The sequence below is a fragment of the Micropterus salmoides genome, unplaced genomic scaffold, assembly GCF_014851395.1.
Source record: "Micropterus salmoides isolate LMB-PRFRI ecotype aquatic unplaced genomic scaffold, ASM1485139v1 Ms_hic_scaffold_5, whole genome shotgun sequence".
NCBI lineage: Eukaryota > Metazoa > Chordata > Actinopteri > Centrarchiformes > Centrarchidae > Micropterus > Micropterus salmoides.
In genome coordinates, this window is record NW_024044237.1 from 14,627,972 (window position 1) to 14,650,231 (window position 22,260).

General features: G+C 43.7%; 1 protein-coding gene across 2 annotated transcripts in view; it reads left to right on the top strand.

Moving 5' to 3' along the window:
• nlgn3a (neuroligin 3a) overlaps window positions 1-22,260 on the top strand; it is a 114,334-nt gene that overhangs the window by 66,097 nt on the left and 25,977 nt on the right. For both annotated transcript variants that reach the window (XM_038700247.1, XM_038700246.1), the window contains one exon: window positions 13,295-13,480. In XM_038700247.1, coding sequence (XP_038556175.1) covers window positions 13,295-13,480 — 186 coding nt within the window. The remainder of the gene's footprint in view (window positions 1-13,294; window positions 13,481-22,260) is intronic.

Here is a 22,260-nt window from a genome sequence, read left to right on the forward strand (position 1 = left end):
GAATAGATGCGGGGTGGTAGAACGGGGGATGATTTGATCAACACAATTGGCTTTATTTCTGTTCTGCACCTGCTAGCTGTCTGCTGCAGATACTATCACAGAGCCAGAGGGGCTGCTGGGGCATTGACTGAAACAAGATGTCCTGCTAATAAGATTCAGAATCCTTCCCTCCATTAGGGCATGTCTGTTTGCCTCCCATTATCGGCATTGTTGTTGGGTCAGTAATCCACCCTTGTAACCTCTAGGAAAACTGAAGCATACGACAAAGTGTGCCAGCTTGGAGATAGCGAGTGGGGGCAGCAATGTCCGTTCAGGCGCAGGCCAGACTGAGGAGAGGTGACATTGGCCTCGACTACCCAGAAACACCACAAAGCAATCTGTATAATGAGTGGTTTCCCCTCTGACTGAGATGGCCTGTCATTCCATTCATACGTCGTTGCTTGATACATCCTTCCCAACTCTAGTCAGCCTTCTCAAGCCCGAGGGGAGAGGAGAAGACAGTGGGGATGACACAAACACAGAAAGAGACTGTTCTCTAGGGGAAATGGAATATACATTGTGTATAAAATACAATAAAGTATCGCATTGATTCAGCTTCTTTGAAAATGGAATCGCAATTACGGAGTAACCATGTTAACTAAAACATGAGAATTTAGCGTTTGAATCCTTGTGTTACGTTTATTTTATTTTTTCTAAAATGCTAATACAATTCCCTCATTTGGCTGAAATTGGTTACACTTATTTACGTCCTTGGTGTATAACAAATGTCTGAGCTCGTGTTGTTGTTTACACGACGTCTGTTTTGAAAAGTATGAGCATGTGCCCGAGATAAGCCCATTGGCTTATGTAGCGTGCAGCTAAGGTTCAAACATATTAACTCATAAACATTTGCTATCAAATAAAGCAAAAGAAACTCAATTAAACGAAGATATCTGGTGGGGATAGCATCAAATTAGGTGACTGACAAGCCCAGTAATCTGAAGCATAAAGCATTTTTCATCTAATAACACTCAGAGATGTCCTTGGAAAATGGAGTATGTGGTGATGCTTAGCTGATAGAGAGGGAGGAGAGCATAGCTCCTGAGGTGGGGGTCATGTATGAGTACAGTGACAATTCCTCCCGACAGTGTCCCATCTTATTTTTGCTTTGTCAGCACGCTCTTTAAAGCAGGGATGTCGTATTTAATCAAATTACCTGCAAGAGCTGCTCCTTCTTTTATTAATTTATTGAGGTGGGGTGAGTGGAGTTGGGGTGGGTGAAGGAGCACGGATGAGCTCCTTTGGGATGAGTGTGTTTGTGCTCCCTGAAACGTGAACCAGAGAGGGCTGAGCTAACAGGAGCTGACAGTGGCAACCGCCCTAGTGCTCGGCTGTGAGAGGACCAGTTGGCTTTTTCGCTCGAGCCTCATTAAGGAAACAGTGAGAATAGTCATCTGAGGCTCAGAGACAGGAGCTGGGTCAGGTGCTGCTAGTGTTCAGAGAAAAATGGATCAGGCTTGACTGTAGATGTCAAGAGTTTGAGGCTCAGAGGCTGTTATGTGAAGTGATGGTGAGGATAGCAGGGCCTCTTATCCAATCACGTCTCCCCGCAACGTAGAAGGATGCTGGATTAGTGCTGCTGGTCAACCATATATGATTTATGTGTGGTTTATTCATATAGCTCTAAGGTTAAAAAAACTCTAATCTAATTGACCATCAATGCTGATTTTGTCAATGAAGATAAAATGCAGGCAGTTAACAAAATGTGGCTATGGTATCTGCATGTCACCTCTTTCACCATGCTCTTGCTCTATTGCTTTGGCCTTCAGGCTCTCAGGTGTACAGTGCATCTGGCCAGCCTATAGGGCGTGTGGAACAAAGCCACTGTGACATTTTATCTGACGGCAGCTCCTGTGGGGCCTGAGCCATGCTGCCGAACTGTCAGGCAGATTTCAGCCCAATGAGGAGGGGGAAGAAAGCCAAACAAACAGAGCCCTGGCACAGTATCGCCAAGCAGTGCAGACGAGCACAGAGAGACGTCCCTGAGGATCGCAGGAGGCCGAGATGAAACAGAAAAAGAGATCTAACCTTTTTGTTGTTTCTAGAACCTAGTTCTTTAGTGCTGCTAGATTAAAAGGTAGAACAGAAATGTGAAATGAAACAGGAATCGGCTGTTCGAATGAGGAGAACCTTACTGGACCTCAAAATCTACTGAAAGGGAAGACAATAAAGCAAGTATTGTCATCCTTTCTAGGACATTGGTACAAGTGTCTTTTGTATGGCACATGCCCTTTGTGTTACATGCAACAATACATGACAGGCACACTCCCTCCATTGTAGAAGTGTTAGGGTAATCATACACACTATTTCAAAAGCTTTTCATCCATTTTTCATTTTCCACTGTTCCTGGGGTGAGAGAACAGGCATGTTTCATCAACAAAGGAATATGTGAAGCCAAGCAAGCCAAGCACCGTCACAAGGTAGACAGTAATAAATTCTGCATATATACAAACCTAGCGGTATCAGTTTCTATTAGACAGAAAGACATCCAACTGCTAATATCAACATATCAAATGTGTTCAGTGTTTGTGAGCGTTGTTAACAAACCACATAACCATTACATGCCATGCACCTTGATTGCTTTTCTTAGAGTAGGTGGCACTCCAGTTAAATATCTTCTGCAAATACAGAACTTAGCTCATGCTTTGCTGTTCCCCAGCTTCAGATTTTGAGGACCCTTTAAAGTGGCTTTAATGTGCTAAATGCAGATGGGGAGGGGTCTAATTAAATCTAGGGCACAATAAGGTTCCTCCTCCTTGTCACTCCTCTCTATAGGGTTGATATTAACCTCCTGATGCTTTCACAGGCAGATGAAGAGATACCCACCACTGATGTTAAGCTGGAACTGGAGCTGGAGCCCCAGGAGGCTCTGATCAAATCCCCAACTTAGCGCTCCACTGTGCACTGTGTAGCCTCACATGGCCCAGCCTGCCCTAGCTTATACCAAAGTGATCCTCTTGCACCATCCTCCTGGTGTGAAGAGGAGGAGGACTGCAGTAGAGAGAGCCAGACGCCAAATAGAGAAGGTAGAGGGAGGAAGCAGAAAGCAAGAAGGTGTGGGAGAAGAAAGAGGGTGATGGAGAGGCACTTTACCATGGAGGTCTTGAAGGAAAGTCCACAGTATAGTGGAGTGATCCAATGTCAAAGTTCACTCAAGACAGGCAGGCATTTGAAACAAGGCTTGCTACCTCCAGTAAGTAGCATCAGACCTTTGAAAACAGTGCTTAACACTTTTTTTTTAGATGACAGACACTTCAAAATCAGTCCTAGTTCCTTTAGTTAGTGGTGTCAGGCTTTTAAGATCAAGGCTATAAACAGCTAGTGAGGAGGTTAGGCCTTTTATACCTGAACCTGTTTGTCAGTACGGCTGTTCACTGTGATGGCTGGTAGAGATCTTATACCTTTTTCCACATCAGAGAGTAAATGCATGCTATTACCATTGGCCCAAGTGAATGCTCACATTGCCATCGTTCCGGCACTTTATCAAATTGATATTGTGGGAAAACACACAGGCAGTGCCCAGTCTTTAGTTCATAAACACACCCAGACTCTCTGCCAGTTCCCACTGGCTAGTGTGCTGGCCGTAGACCTAGTCAGTGTGCTTGGCTGATAATATGAATGGTAATGAGTGACTGGCTGCTGGGATTGAAAGGAAAAGTGCTGTCATAATTGAGTTAGATTAATTAAAGGAGCTCCACTGTATTCTTACAGATCAGTGCATCTTGTTAAAGGGCTGTGCTATGGGTTGGGGCACCGAAGGGGGTGTGTTTGTGGCCAAAGTGTATGCGTTTGTGCATGTGTAACCTGCAGATTGTGGGTTAGGTGGGTTGTTGTGTGAGGAACTAATTGAAATGAGAGGCGATGTGCGAGTCTCAGCCAACATGGCCGGTCCATTTGTCAGGGTGACATCACTGCACTCACACCCCATCCATCTCCGCCTGGTGCCACAGAACCATGCTCCTCCTGGTGATTAATATCCATACCTCCCTCACCGCGGCACGCTGCATACAGCTCCCCCACCCCCACCCCGAGCACTTGCACACTGCTGCCGCTCCACACATGCACACCCGCAAACAAACAAATATACTCACACACTCTGCTGGAAGCCCTCCTCTGCACTTATGCACACAGTGGCTGCACACTCACCCACACTCAGTGCCATGGCCCTCCCATTTACTCTCTCATACACACATGGCTGGAGCCCAGGGCCCAACCAGGCACACATATAAACTTCTTAATTGTTCCAAACACTAACTGTCCTTGCTCTCTCTCTCTACATACATATATATATATATATATATATACATATATGTATATTCTGGTTCTATTTTTTATTAAATCCTGGTTCAAATTCTTATTAGTCCTATTATAAAGTATAAAATATCTTTATTTTGTCAGAGGATATTTGAACCCAAAGTGCAGATTGAGAACACAGAATGAGAGTTTTAACAGGGTTTATTTTGCAGTAATGAATAGTGCCAAGAAAGAACTGTGCCCGGGGGTCAAGGTGGCAGGCAGGAGTCCAAAAGTGGCTGTAGACCAGACGAGAGGGAGGAAGAGGCCAATACGGGGGGCTACCCACCAGGTCCAGGGGCCGAGCGATCCAATCCAATAATCCAAAGTCCAAGTGTCCAAATCCAACGGTCCAAAATCCAGGCAGGGCAGGAGTGGGGCCGGACAGGAGTCAGAACCAGTGAGAGGGTTGTGTAGTACTGTCTAGGATCTGGCGACGAGCAGCACTGGAGACTGGGTATAACTAGCGGAATAGATTGGCTGATTGGCGGTCCGACTCCCGTACATCAGGCTCCACTCCTGCAATCAAGCACACAGAGACACAAACACAGGGAGTTGTGAAGACAAACACTGAGCAACACTCTGCTCACTCAGGGGCAGCCATCCTAACATATTTAGGTTTATTCAAAGATGCTCATGTCTTTGAGCTAGAGTCCAAGTCAAGTCTCAAGTCACTCGTGGTTTTCATGGATGTTGTATCACCTGCTTTGTTCAATCCAGGCTGCTTATAAAACTGCATAGCTATAAGGAATTCTGTAACTGTAACCGGTTTTTCACTTACAGAGCACAACCATGTAATGTGCAATGCAATTAATGATAGCTTGTAAACTACTGTAAGTCAACACATCCCTCAGATTCTCAAACCCAGGGTAACATTAACTAAATAAAACTGTAACGTTACATGATCAACATTAAACCTGTAACCTGTTTTTCACAGAGCTCAACCATGTTATGTGCAATGCAATCAATGATACCTTAAACTACTGTATGTCAACACATTCCCCAGACTCTCAAACCCAGTGTAACGTTAACTAAATAAAACTGTAATGTTGCATGATCAACAACCTGTAACCCGTTTTTCACTTACGGAGCACAACCATGTATCCTAATGCGTCTACAACTAATGACAGAAACTACTGTAAGTCAACACATCGCCCAGACTCTCAAACACAGTGTAAAGTTATAAGTTAACTAAATAAAACTGTAACATTACATAATCAACAATGAAACTATAACCTATATGCAGCCAACGTTAATAATTAACGTGATGGCAGCCAGCGGGACGTAAATGATTACGTTAATCGACTACCACAAGTTTGGCAAGCAAACAAACGCTCATTCATCTTTGTATTACGAACGACAGTCGTACAACAGATCATAAACTTTTTTCTTTTTTTTTCATGTTGAAGACCTTTTTTTGGTTTGGTTTGCTGTTATTTAAGGCAGCAGGACGGTGTATGTGAGATTGACTCAAAATAAACTACAGGGTAAATGTTCATCACAATATATACCAATATATACCATAAATAAGGAACATGGCATCCAGTGCAATGTTCCTTATTTATGTATTTTTAAACTTTGGACAATAATGGAGCTCTGTGGCACAGAATAAGGCTACACAGACAATTCATTGCTGGTTTTGGTCTTTTCAAGAGATTAGTTGAAAAACATCAGATATCACCAAATCAATCCTTTTTTCAGTGCTCATAATGGTGTGGTATATTGTAAACACTGTACACGTACATTCACATACCTGTAACCAGCAATCTAGATAAAAGTGAAGCAGTTCCAAGCTTTGCTTTCAGTATACGGTAAACAGAATCAAAAAGCATCTTTCCTAACAAATCCTTGCTTCTTGTAAATTTGGAGCCAGTTCCAATTCAGAACACAACCTCACTGGCAGCAGCACTACTTTTTGTAGCCAAAAATATTATACCCTTTCAAAGACAAATAAAACATCACTCATACAGCACACACCACAGTGCTGAACCTGAGGAAAACAGATGTTCATTTAAATTGCTGTTGTTGATTTACAACTAAAGTTGGCAGGGTTCTTACAAATAAACACATATAAGAAGACAGGATTTACAGTATCAAGAATAAAAGCTGTTGAATAGGCTGCCTGGGCTTATTTCACAAGTTCTCGTGAGGGAGGGTCAACCGAAGCTAAGCTCATTATGGCCAGCTATCAGAGCTACTGCAACCTGAGAAGTTGGGCTTTGAAGATCCTCTGAATGATGACCTTTCTCTCCAACTCTGCTCCAGCGATGTGCTTTGATAAGCCGGGCTCTGATGTCCTCCATGGCATCACAGTACATCACTGCACACAGCCCCATCCTCCCGGAGCTGGGTGGTGCCAAACTTTCTCACCACACCCTCAAATTACATCACCCAGTCTTGATGTCATGTTTCACACCATGCCTTTGAACTTGTGGAGCCGCAGGCCAGAAAGTGAGACGGAGAAGCCTGCAAACAGTGTTGTTTTCTTTGAACAAAGGACGGTGAGTATACTGGAGGAATTGTTTTTTTGTTGTTGTTTTTTTTAATATCAGACTTAAGTAAGGCAAATTGCTCATGAAATTTATCCCTACGATGCATGTTCCTCCAAGTGGAACCAAAGAGCTGCTTAACCTCACAGTTGTGACTTTCCAACACCAGTCTCTCCTTCTCCCTTTGTGGGAGCATGCAGGCCCGCCTCCACACCAGCTGTGAGATGCAAAGCTTTTCTTAATGTAAAAGCATTTCGCTGTCTTTGAAAATCCACTGCCTGTGCTGTTCACTGAAAGGAAAGATGTTGAAAGATACGGAGAAAAGAGAGAGGTAGTCAGAGGTGTATGTGTGTGTGTGTGTGGGGGGGGGGGGGGGGGGGGGGCATAGACGAAGTACAGAGGAAGACACTGAGAGGAGAGGAAGACAGAAAACATGACAGGGAGACCGAGCAAAGGCAGACATGGTGGTGGGAGGGAAGCACAGGGGAGCAACAAAACTGAACGCCGACAGCCATTATAGCCAATGTGTGATTGATTGAGTGGCATTCAGAGGCCAGGGGTCATACATATGCAAACTGCTCATTTGTAGTTGCTGCCAGGGCTGCTGTTCACCAGAGCCCTTGAATAGTGTTGCATGACCACTGGGACACATCACACAATCAGATTAAGCAGCCCCCAAGTCACATGCAGGACGAACAACAGCTGTCACGTGCACCACCAGCGCTGAGTTACAGTGTCTGTTTTTCATCCCTGTCAGCTGTAACAGGCCCTTGTCTGTCTGTAAAAGATCTGGGTTTTAGAGGCTCAGATATGTGTCAGATGAGCTTTGGTGTTTGTGCGGCACAGATTTTCCCTCTTGACATTTAGTTGGTTCTTTTTTTCTTTTTTTTTTGCAGTGCTTTGTTGCATACAAACCACATTTTCCATCTGAGTTGCTCAGTCTGTATACAACAGCACAGTATGCATGGTGTTCTCTCTTCAGCATCGTGCATCAGACTACCCAGCCACCTTTCAGGTACAGTTGCAGTGTTGGTTCACGCTTCACACGCTGCATCTGTCTGTGTCGCTGTGTGCGAGTGAGACTAATATTAAAGCTGAACCATTAGGGTTTCTGATCAGCCTGTTCACATTTCCAGCAAAGCCCTGCAGTTTAGTGTATCATTCAGTTTGAACTCCCCAAGTGTCGAGGGGCAGGCCCCTGAAACATCAGATGACTTTGTTGCTGTCTGATATTTCTTTTAATTATTGATTCATAATGAGGCCAGCAGGAATCAGGTGCTCATACATAAATTCTTTTTCACCATTTTCTAGTTTGATTCTGCTGTCATGTTGTATTCATTCATACGGAGCTAGTATCTTGCAGGGGCAACAATCAAAAAGTATGTTCTTTTTTTACCCCACAAGCCTTTATTTTCTCTTCCACCGGAAACAAGGATGTGGTGTTGGGTAAATGGCCTTCAGTGTTCAGGCTGCCATAAAGAGGCTTTCTTGTGCTCGCCTGCCTTTCTCTCTTTCTCTCTCGCTCTGTTTCTCTATCCCTCTCACTTTCCTGCTCTTAGATCAGACTGCGCTCCAGCCATGTTATTGGGCAGTGAGCTGTAAACAGGAGCTGTACACTGATCCAAGTGGCAATCACCTTCATTCAAGCCAACGCCCCCCTCCTGCCCTCTTCCCTTTACCCCCCCCCTTTATGTTTTTTGGAGTCTTGTCGGTGTGCTGAAATCTTCTCCCCACAAAAAAGAGGAGGTAAAATCTTATGGGAATGATTCCCTGCGTGGAGGATGGACTGCTGGGTATGTCCCTTGCTCATCATGAGCCCAAGACACAGGCCCTTTATGTGGCTGTGTGGAGGGTGGCCTCTTCCCTCCTCTGCTTCTCATCCACACCCCAGAGGCTCCCATTCAGACCAGGCCTGGCTGGGGGGAAGTTGGAGCTCTTTTGTAGTAGGGGATTCTTAGGGGAGGCTGTCAAGGCTGTGACTGTGTGGGCCTTTATTTCCCCAGAGAAGAGAAGGGGGGAGAAAAGATAGAGGGGGAGGGCAAGAGGGAGAAGTGGGGGGTGCTACCAAAGGAGAGTTTGGACACAGACAGCCTTGTTAACCAGCACCCTAAAGAGGGAGAGGATGAGAGGGAGAAAGAAACAGGGGAAAGGCAAATTAAAAGCCAGAATGAATCTAGCAGAAAGCAAAAAAACTTTGCCTCAGTTACGTCACTGCTGTTCCCATCCTCCTCCTCCTCCTCCTCCTCTCTTTTCCTCTACTCCTCCCTATCCGTTCCCTCCATCTGTCCCTAAGCTCGCTCTTCAGCTCAATAACAAGCTTTTGCCCTCCCCCTCACCCTTCTTCGCCCCCTTCTCACCGTCCGCCATTACTTTACACACATTCCATTATCTGGGAGGCCAGGCTAAGAGAGATGTCTGGGGTCGGAGCGATCATTATCATCACCTCTTTCCGCTACACTGTGAGTTATAGCCCACCATATAGGAAACAGACATTTAAATCATAATCAATAGGGCATTAACGATGCTGAGAGGCATGGGTATAGGAAATCATTGTCGCGGATCTGGGAAACGGGGACGCTCACTTTAGACTGAGATAGCGGCACGTGCTTATTGATAAAATACAATCAAGCCGCAAAATGCATTTTTGTGGTATCACGCTCGGCGCTGGATTTTTTTGAAAAATAAACTCACTTTCAACTGATATTCAAGTGATGCAATGATCGTGGCTGGTGTGTGAAAATGTGTGGAATTGCAAAGGTGCTGGATTTGAGCAGTGATCTCCCGGTCTCTGAATATCAGTGTCTGCTGCTCATGTATTGCTTCCGGCACGGTGGCTGAAGCTCAAACACTGCAGAGAGGGGACGCTGTCATGCTGTATACATTAACTGACCCTCTGGTCTTGTTAAGGTGACAAGGGTGGGTAAGTTCCTCGTAGAGGAAGCTGTACTACATACACGCCGCGTTTTCTCTGGCAAGGACGATGCAAGGTGACAGGTGCGACCTGACCTAGCTGCGTCCAGACCACATTCGCCGCTGTGGCTGAAATTCTGACTCTGCGCTGCCACAAGGGGAAAATATCAGTTCTTCATACGGCAAAAGTGCACCACATCACTGTCAAGGGAGAACATCTTTGAGACACGAAACAAAAACACATCATGTAATCAGTCAGGACAAATTACAGTTCTAACATGCAGAGAAAGAGTACAGAATCATAGTTATTAACTCGTGCCATTTGTTTGCGGTGAATAAGGGCTGTTCATGCAAATCCAGCTGTGTGGACTGCTGATGTGTAGACAGGTTAAATTCCATTTTTGGATTGTTATACGTTTGCATGACCTTTTGCAAGTGATGCTTATATAACCAGTTTTCTCAACAGATCATATTAACTACATTTTGGAGTACATGATTTAAGAAGGTGGACTTAAATGAAGATCAGTTGTATGATTCCTTTTCTCCAGTGTAGTTCAACTTGAGGGCATTTTCTCTGTCCAAACAAAGCATGTCCCACTGAACTATTTGTGCTTGATAAACAAAACAATGTCTGTTTTTTAAGAGAAACCCCATATATGACATAGATGTGCAGCTTGAAGGTTTAAGGCTTGGACCTCGTTTCAGTTATTGAGATGTAATTGGAAAAAAAACATCCCACATTTAATCTACAGTTTGTTACAGAAGTCACAACAGGCGCGATTTATAATGTCACAGAGAACATTTATTTAGTGCAAATTAATTTCTATGCACTTTACTTTCAAAGTATCAGATCAACGACAACTATTTACTGTTTAATGATTATTTTATGTTTTGTTGAATCAACTTGACTTGGGACACTGTACTTGTGTATACTGATTGTGCCAAAGTTAAATGGCAGCTAACAAAGATGGATATCATGTGATTGCAATTTATAATTAAATTGTAAAGTGTCTACACATCTAGTGTGTATTAAAAATCCCAATTGAATTTCAGGTTGAGTAGCACAGTCAAGCACATAACCATCCTGACCAAAGAGTTTAGAAGCACTGAGTAGCTGCCCAGAATCCCAAGGTCCTGTGTAGGAGTGAGCCGTGAACAGGTTCATGTGCAGCCAAAACCCACGCAGCGCTGACGAGACGGGGATCATCTGCTAGATCTGGAAATCTATAACCCGATCCCTGGTGAGCATGGGAGTTCAGAAATGTAGATAACTCAAACAAGAGACAAAGGGAAACATTGTTATTTGTTATTATTTAAACAGTCAGTTCCTTTATCTTAGTCTCACAAAGCAGACTGAATGTCCGGAGGTGATGCATAGGTGATGGACATAAAACAAAAAAGAACCAAACACCTCCAGAGCACAAGCCTAAACACAGCGGTCTGCTATAAATATAAACATAGAAATAGCCATGCATAAAAACAATTACTTTGCTATCTTAATTGTTTTCCAAAGAAAATACTTTCTGTCACCTTTCCAATTAAAACATAACCAGCAGCTATATTAAATGTATTTTTAAATCCTGCCTGCAGCCTGTCTTGTTGCCTAAGATATTGCAGTCCACCTCTACATTTTAATGACCAGTTTAATTTCTAGATGCAAAGCAATCAACGTGGCTAAACAAAAAGTCACAAAAATACTAGAGCATTGAGCAGCACTTTATACTGCCAGCTGGGGATCCAAGTCTAATGATTTGCATTTTGTTGTTTAGTAATTCCTCCTATTACAATGCCAAATGGATAATGTTTACTATATCTTTTCAATTAGGCAAACAGTAGCACTGAATCCTTTTCACGTGCCAGTCTCCTGACATTTCATAACCCCATCTGACACACACTTGGAGAAGTGTGAACCATTTCGCAAATGAGGGTTATTCTGAGAGCGTCACGTCTCCTTTCTCTCCACAGCACCCGGGAGAGGGTTGTAAAAGCTGTTGTCCTTTAGTTAAGACGGAACACGAGGAGGAGCCGCAAGAGAAAAAGAAAAGGAAAGCTCTTCAATTGGAGTCCTCCTCTCTCTGCCTATGTCCGTCTCTGTTCCTCTGCCTGTCTCTTTCACTCTCTCTCTCTCTGCATGTGCCCTGCTGCTCTGTCATCCTCAGGGATGCGTCTGAAGGAGACCATCTGTTGATCCATTTGTCTCCTGCTTTGCTTCCTGTGCCACCGCCTCTTTCCTATCGATGATCAGGCCTGACCTTTCCCCTGCCCACCCTCTTTGTCGCTGCCAATAGGGACTCTGGGCGAGGCGGGTGTGCTGTCGGGGGTGGGGCAGGAGGTTTTTGTCTCTATAGTCTCTGATTCACAGAAAAAAAAAACTTTGGGATTGGCAGACACTCATCCTTTATGTACATACGTGCAATAAACAGCTAATGAGCAGCTGCTTTCTAATCTGTGTTTATCTAAAGTGTGCGTTGCTGTGCTGACCCATCAAAAAGCACACAGATTTTATCTCTTTTTTTTTGTACACAGTTGATAACAAAACTATTCCCTTTTCCCCGCAAGACTTAAACACAGAGAGCTCATCATTATATGCAGGCACTGACCATGAAATAGATGTTAGAAACAATGCTGAGATGCTGAAGGACCATCGCTGGAGGCTTGCGAGAATTCACCCACCAACACATTTACTGCTTGTGAAATGTTTTTTGCTGCCACTAAAGAGACAGGGGTCTCGGTTTCCACACATGTCTCCTGGCTGTCACCCCACATGCATGTTCAGGGTTTTGATGGACACCGAGTCCACCGTAGGGAGTTCTGGGATTGCTTGCCTTTGATCTTCTCCCACGACTCTAGATTACCCATCATTCAGCAGGGCTTAGGCCCTGGAGAGTAGCTGGGAGAGGGCGGTGTGTTAACATGAGCTCCGATGTACCCAAGAGAGACTCTCTGTCCAGCTCAGACATCATATTGCAGATTACACAGACACAGGGAAAAGTGTACGTGGATAGCTCCTGTTGTGAATGTTTAGAGTGTAAGAGACCATCGGAATATGTCAAAGGAAGGTGGTAACTCTGATAGGATGTATGATGAAGTTGCCGTCCATGCACAGGGTTTTAAAGCTTCACATGATCTTTTCCTCTCTCTGTCTGTGGAGTTTTCATAGATTCAAAATGACTGCCCAATATATCTGATGATGGCATGTTACCCTGGGTATTCACCCAGGGTAACATGCCATTGATTTCCCATAAGCTGCAGGTCCATTGATTTCCCATAAGGTGCAGTCTCACTCACTCCTATTTTACCAACAATGGTTCTTCTAAAAATAAAACGGGGTGTGGTTAGTCATTACGGCTAACCTTTTATGCTACAGGTGCACATGGACATTAAATAGCCGTGACATATTGCATGTACAAGTTGCAGACTAGCTCATTTTTTTATTTTGGTCAAGTGCAAATTTTAGTATGTATGACACTGTGATTTATTTAATTAGCTGTCCCTGGGTGAGTTTTAAATATCTGAATATGTGTGTGTGTGTGTGTGTGTGTGTGTGTGTGTGTGTGTTGCAGGCTTCCTCAGTACTGGTGACCAGGCTGCTAAAGGGAACTACGGGCTCCTGGACCAGATCCAGGCTTTAAGGTGGATCAGCGAGAACATCGGCTTCTTCGGAGGCGACTCCAACCGCATCACTGTGTTTGGTTCTGGGATCGGCGCTTCCTGCGTCAGCCTGCTTACTCTCTCCCACCACTCTGAAGGTACTCCCACTGAGTTAGGGTGGGGGGGTGGGGTAGGGGTATGGGTGATACAGCTGTGAAGCTCACGCCGGCTGGTGTGTCGGCTGCTTGATATTAGAAATTGCCGTTGCGGCCAGCGAGTTATTGAGTAATGTATTCGACTGTACTCCACAGCATAACAAATGTTTTAAGAAGCAGGTGTTTGCATTTAAATGACTGTGATGTTCATTCCCATCCTGAAATTGAAACTCCACAGCCGATTTCAGACCCCATGTGGGTCTTGACGTACTCTTCTGGTTTGCTAGTTTCCCCTCACTATGTCGGAAATAAACATGTAGGTCTAATGTGTCTTTGTAAGCAAGATAAAAAAGGTCCTGGTGTACCAGGGAAGGCTTTTAGTGCAGCCACAGTCATGCTAACTGACACCCACACGCACACTTTGTAAGCCATGTTGTTTATCTGCTGCCTACCCTAATGCTACTTCATGATGATTTACTGGCGATGTTGGCCATGTCTTTAATACTAAATGCAGCATGTGCGCTTAACCTGGACATGCGATGAACATCCCTCATACTCATGCTCCTCTAATGCATCATTTGATTAAGACCTCACTGCTTATAGGTAAGTTCTTGCAGGAAGTGCTTTGGCTTGTGTGAATGAACAGTTTCTTGGAACTCCAAATTTGAATTGCACCCTGCAGGGCCATATGGACACCGCATCATCCATAACCTGGAATTATTGCAGCCAGTCACGTATTTGCCCATCCATTTAAAAGCTGACTGTTTGTTTGGCTTTTAATTGATAGCGGTGTTGCGTGCATGACAGGCCATCAGGATTGAGGTGTTGTTGTATAACAATGTTAGTGTTTTTCTACATTTTTTAATGAAGTGTTAATATGCCAAATGATACGTCCTTTTACATTCAGCCACGATCACGTAGCCTGTTTGTGGACACGTTAACAAGCCACAAACATGCTTCTTTGTACACACGTCGTTGGATATGTGACATAGAGCTTTTGCTGTACATAGAAGTTAATTACATTAGATAGAGGAGTGGTCTTAGGCTGTAGTATAGTCAGCTGCGGAAAGCATGTGCCCAAACACCACACAGACTAACAAACACAATTCTTGTGACTAGGCAGAGTGAGATCTCTGTTCTTGGATTTTTAGAATAGTAAACCAACATGCATTTCAAAGAGGTCATTTGAGCTGCTCTTCTTTGGTCTCCATTACAGCGCCAGGGATTTGTGATGTGTTTTGCATTCCCCAATTTGCATTAAAGTGTTACTAATTGCCTTGATTTCCTCCAATGAATGATGACTGCTTTTGGATTGAATTTTACCATAAATGCCTTTTTTATTCATACTCTATAATGCTACGCTCCATGTAGCATGTTATTATACTGCCAGTGAAACCATCTCCTCTGCCTCCTAGTAAATTGGATATTACCGGGTCTGTTTTTTTCCCCTGAATGGAAATGTATGCCCCACTGATGGGATAAAAAAAAGAGCCAGTAAAACTTGAGGGATCCTAGGAAATTGAAACAGGAAGCCTTCTATCACGCCGGGACTCTTGCTGCGAATGTTACCAATGGCAATCAGATTTCACACAGTCTCTCTCAGAGCACAGATTGTTGTAATTATATAAAGTTTAGGACTGGAGTGGGCTGCAGTATGTGACAGGAAATCCAAGTGAAGAAATGTCTTTTTGCACCTGTTTTCACAGCCACTGATGTACTTTACCCCTCCTCTCCTCATCTTTCTTCTCTCCTATAATCTTAACTGTTGAAGTGAAAACTGGTAGGATGGTCTCGTTGCCAAGGCAACGCAATAAACAACAAAAGGAATCAAAGTGCGTTGGATCTGCATGGCAGGGAAAATTGAAGTAAAAATCTATAATCAAATGAATTATACACTGTGGCATGAACACACCTGGCCTCTAATGGATTTGTGTTATACTTTCCTATCCATGTTAGCACACTGTTGCGTCTCAGGATTGACTTTCCTACTTTGCACTGTGAATGGAATCTCAATCAGGAAACTATATTATAAACAGTGCATCTCCTTTTTGACTTTTTATTTCGTCATGAATAAAAATGCACATCTTATCCCTCTGCTGGCACGTAGAAATGGAGGCATGGTGTTATTACATTGAATGCAGCGTGTTTGAATTCAGGAGTAGCATTGGGTATGGTGTGTTAGCCTAGCATAGGATCCACATGTCTAGTATGCGCACATGTGCACACACTCAGACACAAACATTTTCCTTCACCTGCTGCTCAGATGCAGGATAACGAGGCCTAGGTAAAAAAGAAAAAGTAAATCGGTGATGACACAGTGTTCTGCAAGTCCCTGGTGTGTTGGTGTATTTAATGACAGTATTCCCACTCTTCCTGTACACAGTCTGTCATCACTGCCTACAGTGCATAGACTTTCCATCTAACTGACTCCTTTGGTGGCAGAGTGACAACTTACTTCAGATGCTCCATGCTCCTCCTGAATCCTGTTTAATAAGCTGGATCCTCCTATATCATCCTAGCCCCGCGGCCTCTCTCTTTGATTGCCTGCTCCTCTGGCCTGGCCTTGGTGGCGTCTCCAAGTGGGCGTGCCGAGGGCTCCGGTCACAGGGTACATCCATCACCGAGTCCCCCTCCCCTCCCTCCCCTTCTGACCTGCGTGGAGGCTGGCCTGGACGTCCTCTCATGAGGGTTGGATTTTTTAGACCGCGGTCTGTGCCCTGCCTCCTCCATCTAATCTCCTCCTCACTGCACCCATCTGTCTCCCTGCCTCCACAGACAGTCAAAGCATGCAAGGGACATGCACTTTCTTTCCATGTGCCAGTGTTTCTCTCTCCCTTTCTCCCTCTCTGGGTTTATACTCCCGGGTCTGCATGTGTGGTGCGCTGCTATTAATAAGATGGCTGCCTTGTCTGCTGTATGGCAAGCAATCTAGCCGCACATCTGAGACTTTGGAAGCAGAATGGTCATTAAAAGCGCAGTCTCTCTCGGCAGGAGAGTGTTTTTGACTGGCTTATTAAATGTAGCAACAGTTGTGTTCCCACAGAGGGAAATCTCTGTCCCCATCTGCTTTTTCTCCGGCTTCAAACAGAAAGCAGCTGAAGAAGTTCAGAAGCAAGGACATTAGCCAGTCCCATGTATTATCTATCTGGCATCGCACAAGCACTAATTGAACATGCAGATTTGGCTTTTTCCCTATCTCTTAATAATCATTATGATATAAAACCTGAGATGGCTTCCATGCACATGAACAGAATATCAAGTAGCCAATGACTCAGGCATGTGTATTTGTACATATATCTTATTGTGCGTGCGTATAAGAGGGTTGATTTATTGGCTTCTCCCATCCCAACCTACAGAAAACAGACTGTATATCTACACACATGAAGATGTACGTATGTGCACACAAGCGTGTCTATTCATAAAGCACACATGAGGGAAAGGCTAGTTGTAGAGCCACTGAAGGTCGTTTGGTTTCGTTTTTTCTCTCTCTCTCTTCCTGTAAGCAATCAGGATAAAAGCTCCGCTTCTGAGGAAGTGCTCCCCTTTTAATGGAACGTCTTGGACATTAAAGACAGCTAGTGTGGAGGATCCTTCATGCCAATGTCAGCTTTCATTTTTATTAAGACTTCTGGGTTATTGAGGACCATAAATGTGCATGTTAAATGCTTGGGTTTATTACAGCAGCGCAATGACTACCAAGGATTTTTAATGCAAGACACCACCCAGCAAACACTGAAACCCCCTGAAACCATGAGTATCGAGAGGGCAGTGTGACAGGTCCTCGGTTCTCAGCAAAGGGTAACAAGTTTTTGAATCCATTTAGTGTGAAGGATAGCATAGAAGGTTAGTGGAGAAATGCATCGTGGGACGTCAAGGATCAGAGTGATTGAAAAAATCAAATGGCGTGGCGGGACATTTTTTTTAAATCAAATCTGAAATATTAACTTTATTAATGGCTGCTCTTCATAGCGAACTCCTTTTTTTTACTACAATTTATGATTCACTGTCTTGGAAAGGATGTGGCTTGGAAGTCATAGGACTTGATGCATTACTGTACAATTTCCTTCAACTGATTGGGTGATAAACCAGAGCCTCTGTGAGTGACTTGAGTGTGATGTAATGATTACAGTGAGACACAAACAGCCATGCCCTTTATGATCAAGTAAGGTCAAGGATGTGCATTCGGTGAATCGCCTGAAGGCAAACTCTCTGGCCAAGAAGAGCTTTAATAACCTAAATTAAAATGACACACATGAATTTGACAGTTCCTATGTGTTATACCCCAGAAATTTTGTAGGTTAAATTATAGCATTGGTGATGAAAGTATCATTAAATGGATACATTTGGTCTAACATTTTAACTTGATAAAGACAACAGTAATAGAAAACTGAATATCTAGATGATTTGATTGACTTTATGATATTCTTAAAAAAGTCAATATTCATATTAATCAAAGTTAATCAACATTTATTACTGAGTTTGTGCCTGTCTGACTTTCTTCTGTAGCGGTCCGTGTTTCAGTCATAAGCTACACCCAACACTCATCACAGTTTTGTTATTTCTGTTAAAACATCTTTTTCTCCCCACCGCCTCCCTCACAATGGGAGACTCAAGACTCCTTCCTCTGCAGTGTAAACAAAACAAATATTCCATATAGAATATATATATGTATATGATACCGATAGTGAGGCAAACAACAAATGAATAGAAGCAGTAAATAAAAATAATGATTTGTAACAGATTAGGTCATGGGTTGACGTAATGTCATGGGTTTAGGTGAAATATTTCATAATATGGACATGGACTGGACCCCAAATGAAATCATGCTGATTAGTTTGCCAAATCAAATCAACAATTAATCAGTCACTTGCTTAATTAATCCAAAATGCGCCTCACTATCACTGACTGGCTTTACATGTTTGCGTATAAATGCTAGACAAGCAGTATTCACATATAGCCAAGGCTGAAGGAGCTGATTCAGGAGGTGACAAAAGTCAGACATTGAGGCATACATTTTTGTATAGATTGTACAGATAAAGTGTATTTATTCTGGCCATTTTTATTTTGTAGATGTAAGAGTTTCAACAAATGAAAGAGTTAATTCATTTATATTTTCATACATAATAACTTTAATGCATATTCGTGTGAGCACTACATATAATGTTTAAAGCACTGATATGTGTAGAGTTGACATTTCTAGAGCTGACACGAGAAGTCGATTAAGCTTTTAGTCATTCTTAAAAAAAAAAACGGGAGCAAAGTAAATCAACTGGCAACTATTTTAATAATCAATAATTCATTTAAGTATTTCTTAAGGTATATAAGCTAAACAGTTCACTGGTTCCAGATCAACACATTTGGTTTTCTTCTCTAAGGGTAAATGTAATATATTTGGGTTTTGGGGGCTGTTGGTTGGACAAAACAAGGAATTTGAACATCACATATTGTGTGGGTATTTGTTTAGCATATTTTATGGACCAAATGATCGATTTGACTAATCAAGAACACAAGTGACAGATTGATCGATAATTAGAATAATCGTTGCAGACCAACATGCGTCAGATCTTATATATACACTACATCTGACATGGAGGGGGGGTTATTCTTCATAATTTTAATTATTGTATTTGAATCTCTTAATATTTTGAGGTTTAATGGCACTGTGACTGACATGACTTCACATAGAAGGGTGGCAAGTAGACTTCTCTGCGGGTCTTGTCTGCGCCCTCTTGTGATTTCACTGCACAAATCAGTGCAAATGACTACTGTGCTGCCATGTATTTAACTCGCGGACCTATAGGGGAAGGAAACAAGCATGACAACAATGTTTATTGGACCTTAAATCAATCTGCCTCTGTCAATCTTGCTGATACAGTGCTGCCGGATTCAAAGCCTGCATTGCCATGAGCACCTAACCTCTGCTCTGACAATCATTTACCATGTACATGCAAGTTTATAGTTGTCCTTAGAGGGAACAACTCAAACACCGTTGTAGTGCGGCTGCTGGGAATTATGAGAATGTATTGGTAACTTGTGTGCTCATTCATTGCTGGATCCTGAAATATCAACACATAATCTAGGGCTAATAAAAATGCTGCTCCAAATTACCTTATCTTACGGAGTGGAGAGGGAGGCCAACAGTCCTGTGTGAGTCTTACACTTCTTCACTGCTTTAACTGGAATGTTACATCTGTCTTTGACCTTTTGAAAATAACGTGTTGGTTTCCTCTCTGAAACGAGACCCATGGGAGATTCTCCCTGCGGAATGGCCTACAGGCCTGCACACCCCGCTCCATAATGTTCCTGTGCTGTGCTCTCGCCATACAGATCTGGAGGTGCAATCCATCGGCACTTAGTGTGTCGACTTCATTTCTGTGGGCTCAGGCACCCTGCAGCAGCCATCCGTTGCCTGTGGAGTGTAAGCATCAAATAAAGGCACCTTGCAAGAGCTGGAATGTGAATTGGAGTCACCGGGAAAGATATCTGCATAACCACATCCCTGGAAAGTTATTCATACACAATGCAGCTGCCATTGTTGTGCAAATGCCTCATGCTTGAGAAAAAACACGGACAATTGTTGAAGTTGAAAAGAACCCATTTCTGAGGTGTCAAAGGCATTCAGCAACTCGACACTGTAAAGTTACCTGGGTGTTTAGGGCAACAGAATGCCTCCATCTTGGGGTTTGATTTGGCTGTTTGCTGAAGGGTGTCTGTGCATCTCAGGGTGTGAAAAAAGGCCGATGAGAGAATGGGGACGCGCCTTGTCAGGTGCCGTATTCTTCCACCTCGATTGACAAGAGCGATAATTAAACCAGGGGGATGCCATCTCTGCGGCGCAAGAATGCTTGTATTTATTTACGCTGACTACTCGGCTTTGTTGTCTGCCATATAGTGAGGCCATCATTGTGAGGAAAAAGCAAACCGCTTTTAACAAGTGGCCCATGTGGCATTTTTCGCTCTTTGAATGTCTTTGACTTTCTATAGCAGAGCATAATTGCTTTATTTTAACAAAACAAAGATGGGGGTTTATTCACCAACTAAAAGGTATTACTCTCTTTTGAGCTCGCACGCAATTGGAAATGGCCTAATTCAGGCAGCAAATAGGTTTTTTCTCTTCACTACTCACCGTTGCAAAGAGAAAATTAAGCCAAAGTTGTATAGAGCAGAAGTAAAAAGGAGGCCCTGCAGACTAATGTGAGGTGGGTAGGGTGTTATTAGGGTAAAGATGACTCCACTGAGGTCACATAGCCGGCTTGAGGTAACACTCTAAAAATAAATCCAGTTGGGCTGTCCATCACAGTGAGGCAGCTTTACCTATCCCTAGCCAGAAGAGAGCAGAGGAATGAAGAAATGACAAATGGCCCGAAAACGGTGGAGGCAGTTCATTCAGGTAGTCCAGCCATCAGTCTGTCTCTGCTTGCAGCAGGTAGTTGAGCCTATAAAGCATGGAGTTATAGGTGTTAAAGAGCCTAGCAGCAGGTCAGAGAAAGAAGCAGGGGATAATTGAGTACTTTAGTAAATCCATGCCTCCATCAACCAAGGTAATAGCTCAGAGCATTGCATATACCTGTAGCCCCAGATCCACAACTGTACGAATGGGCCCCGGCAGCTTGAGTGACATGTGGCACACATGGGCTCTCTCAGCAATATTCTCCAAGACAATACAATAAGACCCATCTGGTGATGTATCGCTGAGATTGCTTTTGGAATCTAATCGCACCTGATGAACGAGGTGACTACAGAATATGTCATCTGTTGATGACCTGCAATCCCCAGTGAAGACGCTGGCAAGTCATTAGTTCAGGTGATGCCATATATGAATCATTCTTGATAAATCACTGTCAAGGGCACATTCATACACCTCCTAATGGACAGTGACAGCAGCAGTGGAGGGGGAGCGGTGGCTGCAGCTCCTGGCTGTGCCCCGGCGTTCTTTGATCCTGTTAGGCTTTAGATCAATTAAACCAATAGCTGCATCATATTGCTCCCAGACTGTCTCGTCTGTTTCCTCCCTTGATTGGTCTAATGACTTGATGGAGGTTTCTGTCTGTCTGTCTTCCTGTCTGTCTGTCTATCCAGCCATCCATTTCCCTGCTGCACTTACCTCAACTCCACTGCCTTGATCTCTGAGGCTTTTTCTTCAGCTCCTTTCCCCTGTACCTCATAGCAGTTTCTTTCTTTTTCCAGTATACCCACCCTTCCCCCATGTCTCTCTTTCGTCTCCTCACCATGCACCCCCCTCCTCAGTCTTTCTCTCTCTGGCACCAGTGTAAAGCATCCATTATAGAGTGATGCATGGGTGTCTGTGTGAGTGGGAGAGAGGGACTTGGCACTCCTCTTGCCCCACCTGCAGAGGAAGCACTGACAGCTGAGCACTGGGGGCTCATCTCTCCCCCTCCTCCTCCGCCCATCTCCACATCTCTACTGACCTCCCTCCTCCTCTCACACCTTCTCTAGCTCACTCTTTCTCCCTCACCATCCCTGTTGTTCCACACACGTTGGCCCAATTTCTGCCACCTCTCACTACTTTCCCTTACGCTATTTTCACATTATATTATGTCCATGCATCTTTTTTTTGCACTGTGTATTCTCTTTTTGTCTTCTTCACTGCGCTTTGTTATTAGTTTCTTTTTTTTTTACCCATGATTGTGTAAGTGTTTATTCATTCATTCCACACTAGGCAACACGGCTGGCTGGGTATGTTGTTAAATAGGCAGATGTTTCTGTGTTTGCCTCCCAGATGAATAACTACAATGTAATTAGCTAAACTTTGCCCTCAGTGA